The sequence below is a fragment of the Tenrec ecaudatus genome, chromosome 8 (assembly GCF_050624435.1).
Source record: "Tenrec ecaudatus isolate mTenEca1 chromosome 8, mTenEca1.hap1, whole genome shotgun sequence".
In the NCBI taxonomy this organism is placed as follows: domain Eukaryota; kingdom Metazoa; phylum Chordata; class Mammalia; order Afrosoricida; family Tenrecidae; genus Tenrec; species Tenrec ecaudatus.
This window is the reverse complement of record NC_134537.1, coordinates 86,539,940-86,564,563: the sequence shown is the minus strand read 5'-3', so window position 1 is coordinate 86,564,563 and position 24,624 is coordinate 86,539,940. Positions and strand designations below refer to the sequence as shown.

Sequence of the window (24,624 nt, the reverse complement as noted above, 5' to 3'; positions counted from 1 at the left end):
GAGTGTCAGGCACGGCGGAGTTCTACCGGCGGGGGGGGGGGGGGCGAGAAACATCCCGGAGTAATCCATCCTCCCCCATCCTACCCCCCACCCCCCATGCCACCCCGGGGCTGCGGCGCGCGCAGTGGGCGCGCACTCCCGCTCCAGGCTCCCCGCAGCCCGGCGCCCCGCCCGGACCTGCCCCGCGCCCTCCGGACTTTCATCCCGGGGGAAAAAAGAAAAGAAAAGAGAATAGGGCAAAGCGAGAGCCGGCCGGGCCCCGGGGAGGCGGCCTCTGGGCGGGAGGGCGCGGCCGGCGGGCGGGGCCGGGGCGGTGCCTGGAGGGGCGCGCTCGGCGGCGCCGCCGCCCGCCCAGCAGGTGACCGCGGGCGCTGGCCGGCTCGGGCGGGTGGCGGCGCGTGGAGCGGCGGCGACGGCGCGCCCCGGGCACGGCGAAGTTCGCCGGAACATGGCGGAAGAGCCCAGGGTGTTGAGACGCGCGGGGCGGCGGCCGGCGGCCGAGGAGCTGTAGCCGCTGCGGCCGCGGAGCGAGGTGGCCGCCATGGCCCGCTGGATCCCGACCAAGAGGCAGAAATACGGAGTGGGTGAGTGGCCGGCCTCCCCGCCCCAGCCCCGCCGGCCCGCCCGCCGCGGCCGCCGCTCCGAAGTTGGCGGGGACCGGCCGTGCCTGCGCGCGCTGCCCGCGCCGTCCCGGCCCGGGGGCTCGGAGTCCGCGGCGGCTCCGGGGAGGGGGGCGGGGGCGGGGTGCCGGGACGGTGACGTTGCCGCCGCGTGGGAGAAGTCGCTCGGAGCTTTGGGGGTCTGCACAGCCCGACGTGCGTTTGCGCTTCCAGACGGATTCGCCCGCTCCCCAGGACGATGTCTGAGTTTTACAAGAGAGAGACGGGTCCAACTTGAGCGCGCCTGTTAATCTTCGGGAAAGGGGACCAAGCTCTCGCACCCCTCCTTCCGCCCGATCCTTTGGTGTCGTTCATTGGGTGTCACCAGCCGCGGTCCGCTCGTGGGAACGTTCTCCCCGAGGCCCTGAGTGAGAAGTTGCGAGTGGAAGTCCCGCCTCTCCCCTCCCCACTGTCCCCAGACTGAGCGCAGAAGGCTGGGACCTTCCTAACAGCCTATAAGCTGAATGGAAAACGAACTCTGAGGTCTGAAGGGATGAGACAGGAAGTGTGTGGCATGGGAAAGGGGTGGCCGGCCTCTGGGGGCTGTCTGTGGCAGCTGACCCACCCCCTAACAGCTAGTAATGGAGGGGGCCCCCTGTGACCTACATTTCATCGTGGCGTCAAAAGGGGAAAATTCTCAAGGCATTTGGCATTTGGCCGCGCTGGAGAACCCTGTAGCTGTGTTGGGTCATAGGGGCCATGAATGTGCGGGCGTTCTGGTGCTGGTGAAAAAGCCCAGCTCCTGCCACTTTCTCTCAACAGAACCAGGTGCTTGGCAGAGGTCTTGCGGGAGGACCTGTGCCATTACTGCCACATTGCAGTGGCCAACAGAGACGTCTGGAGGGATTCCCTCGTAGAAACAGTTGCACAAAAGGCAAGAAAGAAAGAAACAGAGTTATGTGTGTGGAAGATTGTATCACTTTCCACTTCCTCACAGGCTCATTGATTTGGCCGATTTGTAATTGCATCTCTTACTTAACTCCCTTTCCCCACCCCCATTTCTTGTAGCATCTTTAGGTGAGTGGCTCCTAAGCCAATTCTAGTTGTTGTTTTTGACACCTAAGCCAGGTCCAGAGAGACTTTTAAAACGTCTAGGTGGTTTTCAGCTGTGTAGCTAAGAAAGGGAGTATGGTCAACTTCATCCGGAGGCACTTTGGAAGAAAGGCCTGGTGGTGGTCTGGTTTCTATAAACCCAGCCACTGGAAACTTTATGGAGCACAGTTCTACTCTCAGTGGAGTTGGCAGACTCTCAAACCAACTCACTGACACCTGCTTCATTCAGACCATATCAACCCTGTAGGACAGGGTAGAGCGGCCTCTGTGGGTTTGGGAGACTAAGTCTTTACTAGAATAGAAAGCTCCCTCTTTCTTCTCAGGAGCTGCTGGTAGTTTTGAACTGCTCACCTTGTGTTTAGCAGCCCCATGCATAACCACTCTGTCACTAGGGCTCCTAGGTGAAAGTTTGGTAATTGTTAATTACAGATTTTTAAAGACGATCAATTCTGAGTTTTGTTCATCAGAATAGAATACTCTTCGAAACTAGTCTGATATGGGCAGGGGTGCTTTAACAGGTGTCTTGCGGGAGGACTTCTGCTGTTAAATCTGGGAGATTGCAGCAGCCGTGACATATCCCCCAAACGTGGTCTTTCGTGAAATTTATCCTTTTCTGCAGCTAATTCCCCAAGTTACCTATCTGGTGAAGAAATATAGCCTTCCAGTGTACAGGTGGTGACAAAACTGCTCCAGCACATAATTTAGAACACATTTAACTAGACACAATAGAGTCTGATCCTACTCTATTTGGTAAAAGGGACACATTACCTGAAACACACACTTATTCTGCTCAGAAACTTTCCATGGCTTACCAGGGTAAAGTCTAAATGGAGCCCAAGTTTCTATTGGTCTGACTCAATTATCTCATCACCACCCTTATCTCTTAGAACTTTTTTCCTTGATGCCCGCAGGGCAGAAAAGCTGGTCTTCTCACCCTTGTGCAACACACCTGGAGATTCCCTCCTTCCGGACTTTGCTCCAGCTGCACGAGCTTGTCCTGGCCCAGGTTCCCTCTCACCAGCGCAGCTTTTGCCCTGGGCTCACGTCTGTCCCCACTGATGCCCTCGCATTTGCTGTTTGCCAGCCCTTCCCAAACTTGGGAGCCTCCTGGTCACAATTCCAGCTTTAGGCCAGACCTTATTTTGTTGCTAACTCTCCTAGCCTTGGTTTCTCAGAATCAGAAGAGCAAGATTTTGTGTCCTTATCACTTAGAAGGTATACAGGGTATTCACTAACTGCATATTCAGTAACTGCTTGTCCTTGGCTGTGGGAGGAGGGGTGGGGAGGGAGGCAGGGAGGGAGAGAGAGAGAAGAAACACATGGAATAAATGAGCTTGTTCCAATATAGTTGGGGAAATTAGCTTGTTTGGGCTATTTGGGAATAGCTGATCACATCCAACCGAGTTTCTGCTGCTCAGATTTATTATATGGCCATGGGAACCATGATAGCTGTGTCCCAGCATTTTAATGATACAAAGCTGAAGGGTCACTCCGGCCACTTTGGCTGTCTGAAGCTTTGCCTCTTCAGAGCTCCTCTGGGGGGTGGGGCAGCTTTTGTCTCCATCTGAAGTGTGCATAGTGAAGCTAGCAGTCTCTACTGTCTTGTCTTGAGGCCACTATTAGCTGCCCTAATGCAGCCTACGGTTTTCTACAGACACTGAAAGTTTTCTTTTCTCTTTCATCTTTTTTTTTTTTTTGCTGCCTGAGGCTAAGATAAATGATTAGTTGGGTTGGTTTGGATGTAGAACCCAAATCAAAACCCTTAGTGATACCTTTTCAGATTACTCTTCTGCTTATTAAGACTGATTTTAAAGTCAGCTTCCAAACAAGCCATTGATGTCAAGAACAGACCCGGACGATTGTGGACACAAGAGTTCTTATAAAGTAATTCATTTGAGAGCATTGGACTTTATTTTTGTTTTAATGGTGTGCCAAAAGGTACTTTGGGGAGCTGTTCACTTTCACTGGTTAACACTTCAAGTGTTTAGTGGAGGTGCAAGCTAACCAAAGGCAGTGCATTTTGAGTGAGAGACCCTACAGGGCAGGGTAGACCTGCCCCACAGAGGTTTCCTAGGTGACACCTTTCTCTAGCTGGTGGTGAAGCAACCTGGTGCCAGGGCTCCTTAGTCAGGGCAAACTAAGCTAGAATGTTAGGGCGGGGAGGGGTCTCAGAATAACTTGTTTAGTAACCGCCTTTTAGAGAGAGGAAGTTGGGGCCTAAAGAGTTAAGGTGAGTTGCTTAACACAGGAGTCCCTTAACTGTTTCTGTGGCAGTTTGCCGAACAGTCTGGTGAAGTGGAGGGACCCCCTCTCAGATTTGGGGTTATAAAGGCCTCTAGTCAAGTATGACGGCTCAATAAGGGAAAGAAAGCGATCAAAATATTTTTTCAAAACCTTTGCTACTGTCGTCTGTGTGCTTCTTTATGGGGGCATTAACTAACAGAACCTACGGACAGGTTGAAGTAACCATGGTGATTGGGAGTTTGGGAGCAATACCTCTGATCTTCAGGAATCTGCAGACACAATAATATAATTGGAAAATTCTGGTGATTTCTGTCCCTGGTGCTACTAGTAAAATTGTGTTCTTTTCGTATGGTACTTAACTGAACCCACTGCCACTGAGTCAATTCTGGCTCACAGCAACCCTGCAGAACAGAGTAGAACTGCCCTGTTGGGTTTCTGAGGTGGTAAGTCTTTGCCGGAGCAGAGCTACAGGTGGGACCCATGGGCTGACCTTGTGGCGAGCCGACCAGTAGTTCTCCCACTGCGCCGCAATGCCTCCTTGCACTTAATTTTTAAGTGTCCGTTCGAAAATGGAGGTGTCATATTCTTCTCGTCTCCAAGTCCATGGATTCTCTGAGTTTGAACCCAGATGGAGAACCTCGAGTTGAAGTGAAGCCAGTCATCAGTTCAGAACCAGAGTAAGCAGCCCATGCAGTAATGTGTCACTCTTGCTTTCTGCATGGGGCACTGTGCTAGATAGCCTACAGTTGTAATGGATGGAAGAAGTCTTTGACCTAAGGAGTTCACCTTCTAACCCTGAGACTAGGAATAAAAGAAAGTGGAATTAGTATCTACGGAGAACTGATTGATCCGGTGGCCAACAATGAGCCTCAGGCACAGGAACGATCCTCAGGGTGGCGTGAGACTGGCAGTGTTTGCTTCTGCAGGGTCTCCGTGGCACCCAACTAGACAACCTAAGAATTGGCCTGGTGACGACTCTGTTTCGAATCACCAAACAGCCATTCCGTTGATTCTGACTCAGGAGAGAGTAGAACTTCCCGTGTGGGATTCTGAGACTGCCACTGTTTATTGGAGTAGGAAGCCTATTGGTGGTTCTCAAAGTATGTGCCCCCCACACACATGAGGGTGTCCTGGAGACACTGTCAGGGGCCCATGAAGTTCAGCCATTTCCTGCCCCCACGCCACTGTAATTCTCTCTGTGTGTCTATCACGGAGTTCCCCAGACACTGCTTGGCACACGGTATCGAGACCGAGAAGAACAGAAGCAGGTAGAGAATCCAGGTGTACAGATTTGCAAAAACAATGCTACTCTTCTTCCTAATTTTTTTCACTTGGAAAAAGGTTTTTTCATCAAAAAATAATCTGTTATTTTGCTAGCATGTATTCTGCACCTTATCATTATTTTAAAATTAATTAAAAATAAATGTTTTTCTGTGTTTAGTTTTAAGCTTGAACTCAGCAAGTAGGGAGCAATGAGTCAAAAACAAAAGCTCTAGGGTGGGCCTCAGCCATGTTCTTTTAAAGAGTACCAAAGGGTCCAAAGACCAGGACGTTGGAGAACCACAGCTTTCCCTGTTGCTTCATGAAGTCACCGCAGTGAGATGCTATTATCCCCGTTTCCAGCGACAGAAACGGGGGTTCACGGGGTGCCATTTCTCATGCAGGGTGTTACGGTCTCATCCACAAGCCCAAAGCTCACTGCAGATGTGGTTTTCAAACTTCCCTTACTCCTCCGTCCCCTGGATGGCTGCCACGCCTTCTGCAACACCTGTAACAGCTTCATGGCTGTTGCCAGATCCCTTAGCTACCTGTATTATTTTTGTACACGGTCTTTTAATTATGTTGCCTGTTGTTAATGGCACGAGGCCATATCCGACCTCCCGTGGCTATGAGGAAGAAGGAGGCATCCACTCAGTTGCCATGTAGCAAAGGTCAGACATGCCTCCGCCCTCCATCTTTCTCTACCCCATTCTGACACCAGCCGTGACCACTGTGATGGCCAAAAGGGCCATGTAAATGGCTATAACTATGCTGCCTTCCCCCTTTTATCGCCATACCATAGTTGAAAATGTTTGCGTTGCTATGAAAGGAGAACCAAGCATCACTTGCCTTAGAAAAATGATACCATTAAGGCAATTATACAAATAAAACAGCAAAAATAAAATCTTCCCCTATCAGATGCTGGGGGGTAGGGGTGGGGGGCACGATGGCTCAGCGGTCCAATTCTCGTGAAGATGATCGTGGTTTGACCCCCCCATCACTGCTCCTCGTACGCAGGCACCGTGGAGGCTCGTGTGTTGACTGTGATGCCGAACAGCTTTCACCCTCTCCTCCAAACTAAGGGGAACCAGGAAGAAAGGTCTGGTCCTCCACTATGAATATCAGCCTGTTTCACAGCCAGCCATGGGGATAGACGGTACAGGACTGGGCAGTGTTGCATTCTGTTTGGATAGTGCACCATGAGCCAGGGCCCCACTCAGTAGCAGTGAACAACCACGTACTGGATTCTGGCTAGATACCCTCACCTCTGGGTCTGCTTCCAAGATCTGCTTCCTCTTGATGAAGGGAGAGAGCAGCCTGGTGCTCTTTGATGTAGTTAGATAGTTATAAAAAGAATGGGAAATGGGGTGCTTTCCTCCTAGGAGTGGCTTCATGTTTGTTTGTTTGTTTGTTTGTTTAAGTACATGATTCCCTCCATCCCCTTCATCTGCACCTCCCCAGCCTTGTCATGTGCTCAGGCAAAAATGCAGGAGTCAGCGCATTCAGTCTGCCAGCAAGTGCAGTCTGCCTTAATTCCAGACTATGCCTCCTCTCTCCACCTCTGATGGTACTGTTTTTGTTCAACCTAGCATCATGTGGCCACAGCTACTGCTGCGCACAGCCTTGTAACTGGTCCCCTTACTCTAGCCCCTCTTTAAACAATTCCCCAGCTATTGTCAGCACGACGTCTTACAGGTACAAAGCTGGTTGCCGTAAATGGTATGGGAGGCCATAGTTAATCTCTTCTGGCTTCCCTATGGCCAAGAGGCAGGGGTCAGATTTGCCTCCACGCTCCATCCTTTTTACCCTATTCTGACACCAACTGTTCTTCCCACGCCACTCTACTTCTGCATTGGGGTTGATAATCTATTATGATGACCACATGGAACTCACAGTCAAAATTCACAAATGAAGGTGTTTATTAGAGAATCTAAGCAGCTACCCCAAGTCTGGATCAGTAAGTAGTAAGGATACAGTTACACTTCTCTTCAGCCAGCAACCGAGTCTCACTCTCCCCCACCCCTCTTCCCACCAATCTGGTTCTTACCCTCTCAGCCATGTGGTCCCTTAGCCTCTGTCTCCATGGACTAGGAGGCCGCCTGTCACTGTCTCACAGCCCCACACTCTTGGCCCTGCTCCTTCTGTTCTGTCCATAATCTCTGTGCCATGCTTTCAGATGCCTCTGCTCTTGGCTTCTGCCACTTTAGACAGAGATCTGAAAGTGCTTGTTCATCCGATGGTCCCAGGATTTCTTTCTGTGTCCAGGATGGCTCATCGACAGAGGGTTGGCTTTGGTGGAGGTGTAGTTATATCTTTTAGCAGATCATAGCCTGAAGGAGACAAAGGACGCTAAGTCACACCCTCTAAAACAAAAAAGCAAACTCATTGCCATGAGTCAATTCTGACCCATAGTCACACCCTCTTGTAAAATCTAATGATACAACCTTGCTTGAATCCTGTAACAGAATGCCCTCCAAAATGATAGCCGCAGGCACAGAGTCCAGAATTATAACTCATCACAGAAGGAATAATGTCTAGAAGGGCCATATTAATTGACTGCATCTCACTGATGTTGTCACTTCTCTGCATAACACCCTTACCTCCATGCTCTCCAATTGAAATGAGATGACACTGGGCCCCAGTCATGGCCTACAAAGTTCAACACGACTGACCTGCTGGCTACTTCTTTGCACACAAACACACCCCTCCCCCCCACCCGGTCATTCTGGCCATTCTGGCCTTACTTTTTGTTCTCAAGTCTTCCAGGAACAGCTGGACTCAGGGCCTTGGCACTTGCTACTTTCTCTTTGAAATGCTTTTCCATTGATCTTTAAGATGTCCAATAGACAGGTCTCGGTTTAAATAATACTTCCTTAGAGAGATTCTTTTCCGAAAAGCCAACAATTCCACCACTGTCCTTGCCTGCAGCCAGCCCTGCCCACACTTCTCAGTGTCTGTTCTGGTACATTCTTCATTTTCTTCCTGTTATGTGCCATTCGTCTGCGTATTCATTTGCTTTTGTTTATTGTCCACTTCTCCAGACTGAGATGGAAGTTATGAAAACAGGGGTTTTGTCTTTTCCACCAATGTTCCCCCAGCCCTGGGAGTAGTACCCACTGCACAGTAAGCTACTCCATGAATGTATGCTGATTGACTGAATAAGTGAGTGAGTGAGTGAGTGAGTGAGCGAGCGAGCGAGCGAGCGAGCGAACGCTGGACCCTTTGTCTATATGCATGTACCTTGCTACCAGGAGCGCCATTCTTCCCACGCTTTGGAAAATAATGTTCCTTTAGGTGTATTTCCTGCAAAGGGGAATGGACTTAATACGCAGTGTGAGCAGAACACTGTGTGAACATGGTAAGGTAGGAGAGGAATTGAAATCCTAAGTGTTGGGTTATTATAGGATGGAAGCAGGGGGGGGTTGCTGCCTCTCGTCCCTTCATTATTTGTCATGGAGTCATGGAAGAACAGGGACTGCCATTTCTACTAAATGGGAAGAAAAACCGTGACCTGAGTGGTGAAGAGAGTTTCGGAAGTTCTGAGTCATAGGATTAGCGTGCTGAGCACGAGTTGGAAAGGAGACAAACTGTCATGGAATGGAAGAAATAGGACATTTAGCTGGATTTATTACTTCCCATTAAAAATTGAGGTGCTGTGCATTAAGAACACGTGTGACAGAGAACAGGCAGAGGTCTGAAGTGATGTCGAGAAAGGCATGTAGTGGCCTGGCCCTGGGCCTTCATGCAAAGGGAACAGTTTCAATTAGTCAAAATCCTGTTTGTCCACGTTCACCCAAAGGCTGTGTGGGATTTGATCAGTTGTGTGGGGCAGTTACTCTAAACTCAGAACACCAAACTCACTGCCCTCAAGTCAATTCTGACTCACCTCGACCCTACGCTGTAACTCTTTATAAGAGCAGAAAACCTAGTTATGTCTCCTCTTGACCTGCACTGACCTTGCAGTTAGCTGCCCAGTTTGAAACCCACTTGCTACCATGGCTCCTTGACAGCTTCTAAAACCCAGAACCAAACTCTACTGTCCTGGAGTTGATACCAGCTCACAGCATTGCCCCTGTGAGTTTCTGAGACTGTAATTCTCATTGTTTTATTTTATATTAAATAAAACCAACCAAACAAAAACTTGTTATTATGCGTTAAGTGAAGGCTTAAAGAGCAGTTCATAGTTTTACACTCAACAACTCATACACATTCTGATTCAACTCATCCCTTGAAATCCCCTCAAGGGACCATCGTGTCCCCCACTTCCTCCTTGTGTTTCCTGTTTCCATTCCTCCTTCTTTCCTCTCACTGCCATTGAGTCAGTGCTGCCTCTTGGTGACACCCTGCAGGTTTCTGCGACAGTAATGGTTTATGGGAGTAAAAAGACCACTCTTTCTCCTGGGGAGCTGCTGGTGGTTTAGAACTGCCGACCATGCAGACCACAGTCCATATTGTAACCAATGCACCAACAGGGTTCCTTCTTTCTGAATTCTCTGACTCTTGTCCTTGGGTAAGTGCTGTTCTTTTGTTCTTGAATGGTTGATTGTTCTAACACAGTGCCTAAGTTCAGTTTCAGAGCTGATGGCTGACTAAGGGCCACAGTCTTGAGCTCCCCCAAATATCCATCTCAGTAATAAGCTTGGTTCCTTTTATGATTGTGAATTTTATTCCATATTTTTCTCCCACTCTTTCCAAGATCTTCTAATGTGGTCCTTTTTCAGAGAAGTTGGTAGTGGTTGCTGGGCACCATCGAGTTCTTCTATCATCTTTACAGTTGTAGAAAGCCTCATCTTTCTCCCGGATAGGGGCTGATGGTTTTGAACTGCCAACCTTTCCGTTAGCAGCCCAAAACAGAACCACTATGCCACTAGAGCTAATCACTATAGTAGCTGAAAACTTGGATTCATTTGCAGCTCACCCTCACTTGCGTTTTCACAATCAGTGGTGAGAATTAGGGCTAAGAAATTAACTTGCATTCTAAATGGTTATTTTCCATATCATAAAGTGTTTCCAAGTTTTTTTCCAGCAAGAATCAATACAATTAACCATTAGAATCCTATGCATATAAAATAATTTCATATGTTCAAAAGAATATGAAAACTATTAGGTCAGATCTTTGAAATGAGCTGTCGAGTTAAGCCCATCTTTCTCTGATCCAGCACCTTCCGTGAGTAAGTCCATATGGTTTGTTCTCTGCATCAAACCCTCCAGTGGAGGCTCAGGTTTGCTTTCTCATCAGAGAGAACACCCTTGCTACCTCTTGTCTCTATGAATATGAAAAACAATCATGTATTCTCTTGGACTTCTTACAACTCTTAGAACAATCCATACATCAGTTGTATCAAGCACATTTGTATATATGTTGCCATCATCATTTCCAAAATATTTTCTTTCTACTTGAGCCCTGGGTATTAGCTCCTCTTTTTCCCCTTCCTTCCCCACCCTCCCACTCTCATGACCCCTTGATAATTGATAAATTATTATTTTTTATGTCTTGCACCATCTGCTGTCTCCCTTCACCCATATTCCTGTTGTTCATCCCCCTCAGGGTGGGGGTGGGGGTGATATGTCCATCATTGCAATCAGCTCTCCCTTGCTCCCCCTTCTGCCCCCGTCTTCCCTCTGTACCCTCTTGGCATCGCTACTCCCATGTATCTGGGAGTTCTTTACTATTAAGAATTACCCATCAGTCGTCCTTAGGATAACAGTGATTTTGAGATGAGGTTTTAGAGCTGGGAGAGGGCCGAGCCAGTGAGTGCAACGGGATAGTTGCGCTGTTTTTGTTTTTCCGAGTGATGCTCGGGCCTTGTCCTCCCGGCTCAGTCAAGTGATTGTCTGAAGAGCTGGCAGCCAGACCCTGCAAGAGACAAACGCGAGCTTTATCTTTGCACAGAGCTCCGTGTCATCGCAAAGCCTCTGTGTTCAACTGGCCTGATGGTCACCTCCCTCGCCCCCGCCGTGTGCTTTTCCGTGACATTTCTGCACCTAGTTGAGCTCTCGGACTGTCCGAGTCGGAAGAAACCCTTGGACTCCAGAGGTTGCTGAGAACCCGGGGGCCAGGCGTGGTCCTTGAAAACAGTGCGAGGGAAGGAAATTGCATCAGGAGCCAGTTCTCCCTTGAAAATAGCTCTTTGCTGATGTGGCCAAGGTTGAGCAAGAGGGCACCCCTCCTTGGTTCCTACGTACCTGTGCCAGGAGGCCCTGCGCTTCGTGGGCCCACTCAGCGGATTTGGAAAGATCGGATCCACTCCTCAGCCTTTCATGCCCGCGACTGATAAGAATTGAGTTGTAAGGCTCCTTGTAAGCACCGAACGGCTTTGCCCTTTTGTGATGGAATGGTAAAACACCCAGAGTTTGCTTGTGGAACTATCACTTCTTGGCTCAACTTTCTGAAGGTATTAAGTGACCTCTCGAGCATTCACCCCATTAGCGGTGCATTTTTGTCTTAACCTGTCTCGTGAGCTGTTCTCCTTTCTCTTTCTCACCCCGCAGAAGCAAGTGTCTCTCCCAGGCTTTGCTTAAGAGTTCTGAAGTGCACAGTGGGTCTCCTAATGGCCAAATGGTTGTGTCTTTCCTGGGTGTTTTCCAGGTGGAGGTTTTGCTATAAGTAGGACCTTGCTATTAAAACCTCTTCCCTATTTCAAGGGTTCTGGGAAGGAAGTGTACTGTGGAAGACAGAGGCGCCAAAGTGGAAGCCACACCGTCAATTGCATGGTTTGGCCACGGACGTCTTGCGTGGTGTCAGCCCACCGCAGCTCCTTGCTTTCACGGCGGACTCTGTTGTCCCTGTTGTGATGGGGGAGGAGAGCTTCCACCTCGCCCCGAGCCTGGGTAGCCCCTGCCCTTCTCCTTGTGGTGCAGATTCATCGGAAAGAGCACAGGTTTCAGATGCTGCTGCTGGGCTTTGTGACCCCTTAAAACAGGAGTCAGATGTCCTGCTCCTTTACTGTGCTAGGTGGACAAGGCCTGCCAGTCAGAATGTGAGTGTGGTTTGTCTTAGATCGCTGCCCTCTGTTTTGCAGGGCTCCCAGGCAGTGCTGTGAGCATGCGTGGCTATATGATTTTCTTAATCGATGGATATTAGAAAAATCAAACCAAACACTGCATTGAGTTGATGTCAACTCATAGTGAATCTATAGGACAGGGTAGAACTGCCCTGTGAGTTTCCAAGACTGTAATCATTTATGGGAGTAAAAAGACCTATTTTTCTCCCTCGGGAGTGGCTGGTGGTTTTGAACTTAAGACCTTGTTCCTGGGAGAGGGACAGCAGAGAAGGGGGGAAGGGAGACTCTGGATAGGGCAAGATATGACAAAATAACGAGGTATAAATTACCAAGGGCACATGAGGTAGGGGGGAAAGGGGAGGGAGGGGGAAAAAAAAGAGGACCTGATGCAAGGGGCTTAAGTGGAGAGCAAATGCCTTGAGAATGATTGGGGCAGGGAATGTATGGATGTGCTTTATACAATTGATGTATGTATATGTATGGATTGTGATAAGAGTTGTATGAGTCCCTAATAAAATGTAAAAAAAAGAAAAGAGAAAAAAATGATTAGGGCAAAGACTGTACAGATGTGCTTTATACAATTGATGTATGTATATGTATGAACTGTGATAAGAATTGTATGAGCCCCTAATAAATTGTTAAAATTAAAAAAAAAAAAGACCTTGCTGATTGCAGCCCAGTGCATAGCCACTACACCACCAGACCTCTTTATGGATGCTAGCAGGGTGGTTAAAGGAATTTATTATTTGTTTTCAAAAGGATCTTTGTAATACTCAAACTATCTAGAACTGTAATTCTCAAATATGGAGAACTGGAGTCTACTGGAGTGGATCACGTACTGTTTCTTATAACAAGGACTCCCTGGGTGGTGCAGATGGTGGAGGGTGTGATTGGGACCTGAAAGTCTGGGGTGGGGACTCCTGCAGAGGTGCTTTGGAACTTAGGGCGTGGCAGTCAGTCTGTGGTACACAACCCTTCTCCACCCACACGGGCCTGCTGTGAATTGGAATGGACTCAAGGGTAGCAGGTTGGGGGGGTGGTGTGTATGTGTTTTTTAATCTTCTTGCAAAAGACGAGTTAATTATGATGGCTTTAAAAATCCTGCTGAAATTGGTACTGCTTTGATGTTTCCGTTTCCTAGGACTGCCTTAACCGAATACTGCCAAGTGAATGGTGAGAGTGTAAGAGAGAGAATGAACTTAACCTCTCAAGTTCTGGAAACTAGAAGTTCAAAACCAGGAACTGGCCATGCTGGTTCCCCTCCAGGACATTCCAGATAGGAATGTTCTCCGCCTCTTTCAGTAACCTTGGGTGGGTCCCTTGCTGTTTATCCATTACTGCTTGGCATCCTCTCCAAGTTCAGTAGTATAGAATTAGGTCCCATCCTACTGTTGATATCAAAGAAAGGCCTTATTTCCCCAAATACGCTCATATTCATAGGTACAGGGTTGGAACTCCAACATATTCTTTTGGGGGGTATGAGTAAGTTCATAATACTCTGACAGATGTCTATCAATTAAAATGGGCGTGCTCTTTATAGTACCAATTCCATTTCTAGGAATTTACCCTGAGAGTGTTTTGCTGCCATTCGTTGCTGGCTAATTCGTCAAAAGTGGACATCGTGATAAGCTGAGAAAAGACGGAAGTTGTCAAGGATTTCATCTTGCTTGGATCCAGAGTCAGTGCTCATGGAAGCAGCAGTCAAAAGATCAAACTGCGTATTGCATAGCGATTCCAGGAGGGGGAGTGCAAGGTGGGGAAGAAATGGGGAACCGAACACCAGGATCTACATATAATTCCCTCCGTGGGAGTCAGACAACAGAAAAATGGGTGAAGGGAGACGTTGGACAGTGTAAGCAATGACAAAATAATAATTGATAAATTGTCAAGGGTTTGTGAGGGAGCCGGGGCAGGGAGGGAGGGAAAAATGATGAGCTGATACCAAGGACTAAAGTAGAAAGCAAATGTTTTGAGAATGATGATTGCAACAAATGTAGAAATGTGCTTGACACAATGGATGTATGTGTGGATTGTGATATAAGTCGTACGAGACCCCAATAAAATGATATTTAAAAGAAACAAAAAGACTGAAGAATTGATGCATAGGAGTTACGGTGCTGGTGAGGAATATTGAAAGTAACACAGGCTGCCAAAAGGAAGAATAAACAAATCTGAAGTACAGCCACGGTGCGCTTTAGAAGCAAGTATGACGAGACTTTGTCTTGAGTACTTTGGACATGTTGTCAGGAAAGACCAGTCCCTGGAAAAGGACATCGTGCTTGGGGAAATGGAGGTGCAGTGAAAAAGAGGAAGACCTTCTACGAGGGGGATTCACACAGTGGCTGCTACGATGGGCTTGACCATGATGGTGGGTGTGAGGATGGTGCAGGACCTGGCAGTGTTCTGCTGTATTGTATGTAGGGTCGCTATGAGTCAGAACCACTCACAGCACCTAGCAGCCACCTGCTCTCAGCACGTAGAGGTCTATGGAGGATGGTCTAGGGACACAGCATTATTTGTACCAAAACAAGAAAACAACTTTAATGTTGATCAATTGGGATGGGTGAGATTAGCGATGGCAAGGGTATTCCAGGGTGTGTTTATCTGGATAGACCAGAGAAACAAACTCATAGACACTTGTGTGTAAGAAAGAGCTTTATATACAAGAGCAGTTGAATATTGAGGAAACATCCCAGCCCAGTCCAGATCAACTCCGTAAGTCCGATATTAGCCCATACATCCAATACCTTTCTTTAAAGTCTTCTTCAAAATCACGGAACACATGCAATGACGTCGAATGCAAGAAGATCACAGGCCAGTGGGTAGAAAGTCTTGTGGATCCAGTGACGGTAGAAGCTGCTCAGCACTGGCAGGGGTTTCCACGTGTCTCCTTGAGTTCCCGGGGCTCTGGCTGTATCAGCGTCATTGTCAGGAATGTCTCGCAGGGAGTGAGCCTGTGTCCTGCCTCCAGTGAGGTATCTCCTTGGTGTCTCCAAAGGTCATCAAGGTGCGACCCGATTGACCTCCACCCCTGTACTCTTATGTCTCAAATTGACAACAGATAATGTAGCAACCACACAGGGAGAACTAAACAGCCATTGGAAAGAACCAGGCTCACTGATATAGTCTGATGAAAGTGAAGTGTGCGATCTTTCCCATAAGTAGGGCCAGCAGGGTGTCCAAAGCGGGAAATGCATCTGGACCCCTATTTTGTAACATTGAGAGAGAAAAAAATCCAGATTATTTGAAAGGTAAAAGAGTGAAAATGTTTACAAGCAAGTATAAAAGAATATCTTTGTGACCTTGGAGTAGACCAAGATTTCTTAAGTGAAAGAAAAGAGGCACTTGTTTCACTAGAAAGGAGTGCTGGTTTCTATTAAGAACTTCTATTCATTTTTCAAAGCCCTGACTGGTGCACCCAGTTTGCAGTGGACCTGAAGTTTGCTGATTCGAACCAGCTTCGTGGATAAACAGACCAGTTGGGTTGTTCAGTGAAGGTAACAGCCAAGGGAGCCTCAAGGCCAGGTCCACAGTGTTTTGACACGTGGGATCGCTGTGAGTGAGCATTAGCGAGATGGCAACTGGAAAGAAAGTTATTTAAATATGCTCTTAAGAGAATGATGATAATCAATAAACAACCTCCAGAGTGGGAGAAGACATTCCCGGCACACATCTGTGATGAATAACTGATACTTACACTTTGTAAAGAACTTGCACACTGCTACAGATAAGAGCCCGCAACACAGGGAATCCAGGATTCATAAACCCCTCAGGGCCAACGATGAGAATAGAGATACCAGGAGGACAAGGGAAAGTGGGGGGAGAAAAGGGGACTCAATCACAAGAATTGACATATAACCCCCTCCCAGGGGGACGAACAACAGAAAAGTGGGTGAAGGATGACAGAGGCGATATAAGATATGAAATAGCAATTTATAACTTATCAAGGGTTCATGAGGGAGGGCAGGTGAGGGAGAGATGGGGGAAAATGAGCTGATATCAAGGGCTCAACTAGAGAGAAAATGCTTTGAAAATGATGATGGCAGCAGATATAAGCTTGAGACCATAGATGAATGTATGGATTGTGTTAAGAGATGTAAGAACCCCTAGTAAAAGTATTTAAAAACAAAACAAAAAACCTGAAAAACAAAAAGGAAAACCCAGGGACCAGTAAAGGAAAATAGGCAAGATTTGAATAGACACTTCACTGAAGATGATATCCAAATGTCCCATAGACGTATGAAAGGGTGCTGGTCTGCATTAGTCTTCAGCAAAATGTCCACACTATCCTGCGCCAGACTATGACAGCCCCCCTGAAGGAATACCCTGGCAGACAGAACGACCAACGCTCACTGGAAATGTGTGTCCACATGCATCACCACAGAAGCTTGCGTGGGCACACTGTAGCGGTGTCTTCCCACGGTGAAATACCGTAGGACAGTGAGAATGAACAATCGACGCGTGCGTACAATGCAGACGCAGCTCACAAATGGGAGGTTAAATGACATAAAGGTCATCTGTGGTTTTGGAAATCAGGATAGTGATTACCCTTGATAACAACTGGGTGTGTGGGGGGGCAGGGAGGGGCTATTATCCTCCTCTTCTGGATCATCAGCCCATGTGTTCCCATCCCATGTTTCAGGGTCCCATTTATTTCTGATTAATGCCCTTACTTTAATATCAGACACTGTTCTAGACCTACAATTCATCTGACGCTGTGATTCAGCTTTACTCATATGATGAGACTCTGGATCTGGTTTTTGGCAATGTCAGCTCTATTACAACACATGCAGAAGCTTTTAGGTTTGTTATTCGGCACTTGAGATGTACTTCTGAGCTTCTGAGATTATCCCTTTGATTGATCACACTTTCTATTGTAAGGAAGACCAGCCAACCAGCTTCCCTGTACTTCTCATCCTGACAAAACTGCTGTACAATATCAAATACCTGTGATCACCCAGAGCCTCTTCTCTCACCAGCATTTCATATTTTTAAAATCATTTTATTGAGGGATCATACAATTCTTATCACAATCCATACATCCATTGTGTCAAGAACATATGTACATATGTTGCCATCATCCTTCTCAAAACATTTGCCTACTACTTGAGCCTTTAATATCTGCTGCTCATTTCCCCACTCCCTCCCCACTCTCCCCTACCTCATGAACCCTTCATCATTCATAAATTATTATTATTTTGTCATATATTACACTGTCCTATGTCACCCCCCACCTTCTTCTCTGCTCTCCCTCCCCCAGGGAGGAGGCTATACGTAGATTCTTGTAATCAGTTCCCCCTTTCTACCCCACATTTTCTCCACCCTCCAGGCATCGCCAGTCTCATCACTGGTCCTGGAGGAGTCATCTGTCCTGGATTCCCTGTTTCCAGTTGTTATCTGTACCTATGTACATCCTCTGGTCTAGCCAGATTTGGAAGGTAGAATTGGGATTATGATAGTGTGTGTGTGTGTGTGTGTGTGTGTGTGTGTGTGCATTTAAGAACTAGAGGAAAGTTATATGTTTCATCATTGCTACCCTGCACCCTGACTGGTTCATCTCCTCCCCATAACCCTTCAGTAAGGGGTGTCCGGTTGGCTACCAATGGGCTTTGAGTCTCCATTCTGCACTCACCCACACTTTCAATGATACAGCATTTCATCTATTGTTGGTGATTACTGTCGATATTAACTTTTCAATGTCACACCATGGATTAACACCACCCTCTCTAGTAAGAGTGGTAGACTTATCTATGCATTTAGGGGTAGAGGCAGCATTTTCAGTGCCATTAGGCCTCTAGTCAGGCTGGAGAAGCCCATATGTGTGATCTCGTTTCTTGAGAACGACTCCTGGTACCAACTGTGTTAGGCAGGGTTCTCCAGAGAAACAAAACCAGGACACTTATGTGGGTGGATGGATGGATAGATAGATAGATAGATAGATAGATAGATAGATAGAGATATAGATGTATAGCAAGAAGGAATATAACAGCTAATAAGTCCACACAGCAGCACAGAGGGCTCAGTTTAACTCATTCCTGTGGAACAGTTAATATACTGGAAGTCTTTCAACTCATGGGCCACCAAGTCCCAGGTCAAGGAAGCAGGCAGCAGAGTCCTCCCTCAGGCAAGGCAGGCAAGGTAAGCAGAGTCTGCCCACAGGCAGCAAACAGCAAGGTGAGTCACCAATAGTCAGTAGCCCAGAAGCTAAGTGAAGCAGACCCGGATGGACTATCAATGCAAGCAATGCAAGGCAACAGGCTCCACCAGCCTCAAGCTCAAGCGATGGACATATCAGCAGCACGGTGAAGCAGGTCTCGAAAGAGCCTGGAGCTCTAATGACATGATCCACAGGTTGGCTTGGCCCACAGGTAGTGTAGCTCATAGGTTGAGGCAGAGAAGTAGCTACAGCAGCAGTGGCAGCAGGACACTGGTCCGATCACTAGAGAGCAAGGGGGACAGGGGAAGAGCCATTTATCTCTTCTCCCTCCAATCAAACTGCGACCTGATTCATCCTACATGCTTCTTGGTCAGGTTGGCACAATAAAACTACCTACCACAGGAGGGACATGAGGGACATTTGGGTTCGTGGAAATGTTTCTTGATCTGTTTACTTGTTATGTGGGTGGATTCAATTTGTGGAAATTTAGTAATATATGTCTGATCCAAGCCATGGTATTTCACTTTCCTCATATGTGAAATGGAACCCTGGTGGCGTAGTGGTTAAGTGTTGGGCTGCTAACTGCAAGATTAGCAGTTTAAAAACACTAGCCTGCTACTGGGGAGAAGACCGAGCTTTCGACTCCCATAAGCCATTACAGTTTCTGAAACCCACAGGGCAGTTCTACCTTGTCTTTTAGGGTTGCTGCCAGTCAAAATTGACTTGATGGTAGTGAGTTCTGAGTTGAAGGAAGACAATAGGCAGCTCCACATTCATTAATATCAATTATTTCTAAGCTATGTTTGAGTAAGAGTGAGATAAAAAGGTGTATATAATATGAATATCATTATTTCAGCAGATATTTATGGCTAGCACACAATGTGCCAGATACTATTCTGTGCACCCATTGCAATATATATTGCTCCCCTCCCAAAACATAGTGTATGCCTGTGTACATTTGTGAAAGTGCGAGATCATCTCTCAATATACATAAAACAGTTCCATCGGTTGTTCTGGGCGGTAAGCGGCTAAGTGTCAGACATAGAAGGGCAAGGTGTGCTTGCTTGCTTGTTTTTTAAATTGTGATAAATATATAGATTTGAAACATTTGCCATTTCATTCATTTTCATACATATAGTTCCGTGAGGTTAAACAAGTCTTTATATTGGTCAGTCATCACCATAATGAGTATTTTTTTTCAAAGAATTTAATTGGCATATAACTCACATATCTTACATTTCAGTAGTTCAGTCATATTCAAAAGAGTTGTGTAATCATCACCACAATTAACTTTAGGACATTTCTTCTCCCTTGTACTCATTATTAGCTCTGTTTCCCTCTAACCTCTCCCACCTGGGAAACCTTTAATCCTGTTACTGTCTTCATAGGTTTTCCTATCCTGGAATTCACATACAGAAGAACATATAAAATCCAAACAAAAACAAACCCACAACCCAACAGCAGTGACAGATCTAAACAGAAAATCCTCAATCTAAAAGAAAGCAGAAAATATTAAAAACTGGACCAGCGTACGACATTGAGTCAAAAGGAAGATCAGGCGACGAGGGAGTCTGTCCCTCTCTAACCTAACCACGGCAGTGGCTCACCCTGCAATGCACTCTGTCCGAGGACCAAGCCCTTCCCAGACTGGTCCATAGTCTGAGGGACCTCACCAGAGGCATAGCCCCCTTGGGAGACCCTGCAAATGGGTTTGGGGCTTTCATTGTCATCCATTGCCTTCTGCAAACTGAGTGATCAATATTTAAACTCTAATACTGTTCCCTCTTCCGAATTTGGATTTTATTATTTACAATCTTTGGATCACATAGGATAAGGAGTTTTCATTGACTAGCTGTTGTACTCATTAAAGCTGTACGTTGTCAATGGATCATTGATCAACCCAGCACGTTGATTTAACAGCGGTGACAATGGTGGGTTAAGTGTTGGACCGTTAACCCTCAAGTTTGGTAGTTCAAGCCCATCAGCTGCTCTGTGGGAGAAATATGTAACTGCCTGCTCCCATAAAGACTTATACACTAAGAAACAATACAGGTTTACGGTGAGTCCGAATCAGCTTGATGGCAGTGGGCTTGGTTTTGGTATTGTTGATAAAGGAGCCCAGGTGGCTCAGTGGTTTCAGCATGGGGTGCTAACCATGAAGTTGGTGGTTCTGCAAACTTCCCAGGTGCTCTCAAGGAGGAGATTGTCTGCTCTTATGGAGATGTACAGTCCTAAGGAACAGTTGCGCTCTGGCTTGTGAGGATCCTGTGAGTTAACAGTGACCGTGGCAGGAGGTTTGGCTTTGTCTTATTCTTCTTGAAGACCCTAAATGGTACAGACACTTAACACACTTGACTGGTAACAAAAAGATGCGACCCTTGAGCCCACCTTGAGGCCCTTGGAAGAAAGGCTTGGGGATATGCTTCCCAAAACTAGCCATTGCAAAGCCGATGGAGCAAAGTTTGTGTCTGACACACGCACAAGGTGGCCGCGTTAACTCGATGGCAGCTGGTAGTGGTTTCTCTCGTAGCTCTTGTGATCTAAAGGAAGCAGCTGGTACTCCCTCTGCTTTACTGAAATAGAGCAATGGAAACAGATATATTTGGTTGTTTGCCCCAAATCACACAGAAGGCCTTGGCAAGTCAGCTTTCTATCCCTGGTTCCCAAACTGCTCCCCCTTATAGCAACAAAACGTGCTCTCTGTTTTGCTGTATTCTCAATGCCATCCACAAAGTAATGCATTCTGCCTCCTACCACTGAGGCCAGTCCAAGATTTGGCTTCTGTCAGAAAAAATGTAATCGATATGATGATGCTTGTCATACCAACTGACTTTTTTGTACCACTTGTAGAATTGCGCCTCATTAGTTTTAATTTTTTCAGTTGTTTTAAGGATCTATAACCTTCCTAATTAGGAAGGTTCTCAACCTTGCTAATGCCACCACCCTTTAATACAATTCCTCATGTTATGGTGCCCCCCAACCATAAAATTATTTTCGCTGTTACTTCGTAACTTTAATTTTGCTACTGTTATGAATCATCATGTAACTATCTGATAGGCAGGATGTATTTTCATTGTTACAGATTGAACATAATTAAAGCATAGTGATTAATCACAAAACAATATATAATTATATATTTTGAAATATAGGTGTGTTTCCTGATGGTCTTGGGCGATCTCTATGAAAGGATCATTCAACTGCTGATCTATATGGTTCTAGATCCTGGGAGCTAAGCCACTAATCTCAGACTTTGGTTCCACTATCTGTTTGAAGACTATAAAACAAGCAAACCAACAATGCTGTTTCTGTTGAGTCTATTTCAACTGAGAAAAACCATATCGGACAGAGTATGTGGTCTAAATAGAAAGCTTGATTAACAGTCTGACCTGGTGGAAGGAACTCCAAATGCACTCTCAGTAGACATTTTCGTCCATGCATGAAGTTGACGAACGTTCAGGAAAGGTTTGTCATCAATTGACATTTCACTTTTTCTGAAATGAGCAAACCACTCGTCCACTTGAGTTTTTCCCACAGCGCTGCCCTTGTCAGCGTGTTAACAGTTTCTGCAGCCCCTTCCCCAAGCAGGAAACAAAATTTCACAGCTGTGTGCTGTTCTCTTAAATTGGCCATCTCTAAAAAACGAGGTTTGCGTGAAACTTTTTACCAAAAAATCCACTCTGACTAGAATGAACCTTCCCAGGAGATGCCACTGGGTGCACTAACTCAGACTGAGTTGATCGCCGGTGGGTGGTGGGGTGGGGGGATGGGGAGGGTTGGATGCCTAGCGGGAAAATTACATATTACAAAAGCCCGCTCTGCCCAGCGACATTCTGATTTTTTTTTTTTTTCGGGAGGAGAGTACCTCCTCATATAACTGCCTCATTGAATTTCCAAGGCTCTATATCATTTCTTAGTTTTCTTTTACAGTTTATTGGCACTTTTCTTTGGTAGTTTTTAAAAAATCATTTTATTGGGGGCTCTTACAACTCTTATCACAATCCATACATACATACATCCACTGTGTCAAACACATTTGTACATTTGTTACCATCATCATTCTCAAAACATTTGCTTTCTACTTGAGCCCTTGGTATCAGTTCCTCACTTTTCCCCTCCCTCCCTGCCCCCACTCCCTCACGAACCCTTGATAATTTATCAATTATTATTTTGTCATGTCTTAACACTGTCCAACATCTCCCTTCATTCATTTTTCTGTTGTCTGTACCCCAAGGAGGGGGTTATATGTAGATCCTTGTGATCAGTTCCCCCTTTGTACCCCACCTTCCCCTTCCTCTCCTGGTATCGCTACTCTCATTATTGGTCCTGAGGAGTTTATCTGTCCCGGCTTCCCAGGTTTTCCAGCTCTTCTCTCTACCAATGTACATCCTCTGGTCTAGCCAGATTTGTAAGGTAGAGCTGGGGTCGTGGTGGTGGGGGAGGGGGGAGGGCATGAAGCATTAAAGAAGTAGAGGAAAGTTGTATGTTTCATCGGTGCTACACTGCGCCCTGACTGGCTTGTCTCTTTCCCACCACCCTTCTGTAAGGTGATATGTAGTTGCCTACAGATGGGCTTTGGGGCTCCACTGCGTACTCCCCCTCATTCACAATGATATTTTTTGTTCTTTGATGCCTGATACCTGATCCCATCGACACCTCATGATCACACAGGCTGGTGTGCTTCTTCCATGTGGGCCTTGTTGCTTCTCAGCTAGATGGCCGCTTGTTTATCTTCAAGCCTTTAAGACCCCAGACTCTATATCTTGATAGCTAGGCACCATCAGCTTTCTTCACTACATTTGTTTATGCACCTGCTTTGTCTTCAGCGATTGTGTTGGGAAGGTGAGCATCATGGAATGCCAGTTTAACAGAACAAAGTGTTCCTGCATTGAGGGAGTACTAGAGTAGAGGCCCAATGTCCATCGGCTACCTTAATATTAGACCTATAAATATATGCACATAGATCTATTTCCCCATCGTCAAATATAAATATATTTACATATGTACATGCCTGTATTTAGACCTCTATAAATGCCCTTTGCCTCCTAGTTCTTTCCTGTGTTTCCTGTTACTTTCCTCTTGTCTTACTATCATGTTAAGCCTTCATTTTCCTCTCGGTTACATTGCCCTTGATCACACCCTCCCAGGCCTCTTCTACCCTCCTTACCACTGATTTTGGATCACTTGTTGTTCCCTTGTCCCTGGGTTTATTAACACCACTCCCTTTCCCCAACCTTGCCCATTCCCATTCCCTACCCCCCAGTCATCCATCAGTTGTTTTCTCCTCCAGATTGTTTATCCCTCCTATCTTATCTAGATAAACCTGCAGAGTTAATAATATGCACACAAAAACAAGACAGCAAAACAAGAAAACAAAGCAAAAAAACAACACAAACTAATGACAAAAAAAGAAAAGCCTGTAACTAGTTCAAGGTCTGTTTGTTGACCTTTAGGAATGTTTTCCGGTCGAATCTGATGGGGTGCCATGTCCTGGCCCCCCAGTCTTATTTTTGGTATTCCATAGGACTTCCTTGCTCTGCTCCCCTTGCTGTTCTGTTGCAAGCTTAGTATTCTGTCTTAGTATTTCGTGTGGTGGCCTCAGATTGGGCGCAATTCCCACACTGGGTCTCCAGTGTTGTCCCCTGTAGGGCCAGTGAGGGAGGTCGTGTCTCGTAGGGTCCTCTCTGTGGCACTGTTTCTCTCATACAGTTCAGTAGTTCAGTCATATCAAGAAGAGTTGTTCAGTCATGACCACAATCAAGTTTAGAACATTTTCATCTCCCTTCTACTCATTATTAGTATAATCATTATTATTTGTAACCGGCAAAAACTTGCTCAATGAAGCACTCTCCAGTTCAACACCTTCTCCATCTGTTTCTTGGTGCCATTGATTGTGCTCTGTTGTGTAACCATTGTTGGTGGCCTTGTCCAGTCTACCCCACACATTCACATAAAGTCGGTGCTCCTCAGCAAGAGCTCTTCTTCCTTCCACGGTCGCCACGGGTGAACTGTTTCAGTAGTTTCCTTGCTGCAATAGTCACACATCATACACTGCCATCGATAATTCACTTTTTAAAAGAGTTGTATACATCCCGCCTCAATTAGTTCTCGTGCTCTCCCCGGCCGCTCGCATTCGTTGTTTGCTCTCCCTTTGCCCTCGTCCCTATCCCCCCATAAACCATCGCATCAGTTATCGTCTCTTCATCCACTCTGTGCTTCACAAACCGAGAATCCTCACATAAACCATAAA

The 24,624-nt window shown here is 46.5% G+C and overlaps 1 protein-coding gene across 1 annotated transcript in view; it reads left to right on the top strand.

Annotated features, from left to right (window-relative positions):
- The first annotated feature begins 369 nt into the window (after window positions 1-369).
- DOCK5 (dedicator of cytokinesis 5) overlaps window positions 370-24,624 on the top strand; it is a 228,491-nt gene continuing 204,236 nt past the window's right edge. The window contains exon 1 of the mRNA XM_075556494.1: window positions 370-584. Within this exon, the coding sequence (XP_075412609.1) occupies window positions 542-584 (43 nt within the window). The 5' untranslated portion in view covers window positions 370-541. The remainder of the gene's footprint in view (window positions 585-24,624) is intronic.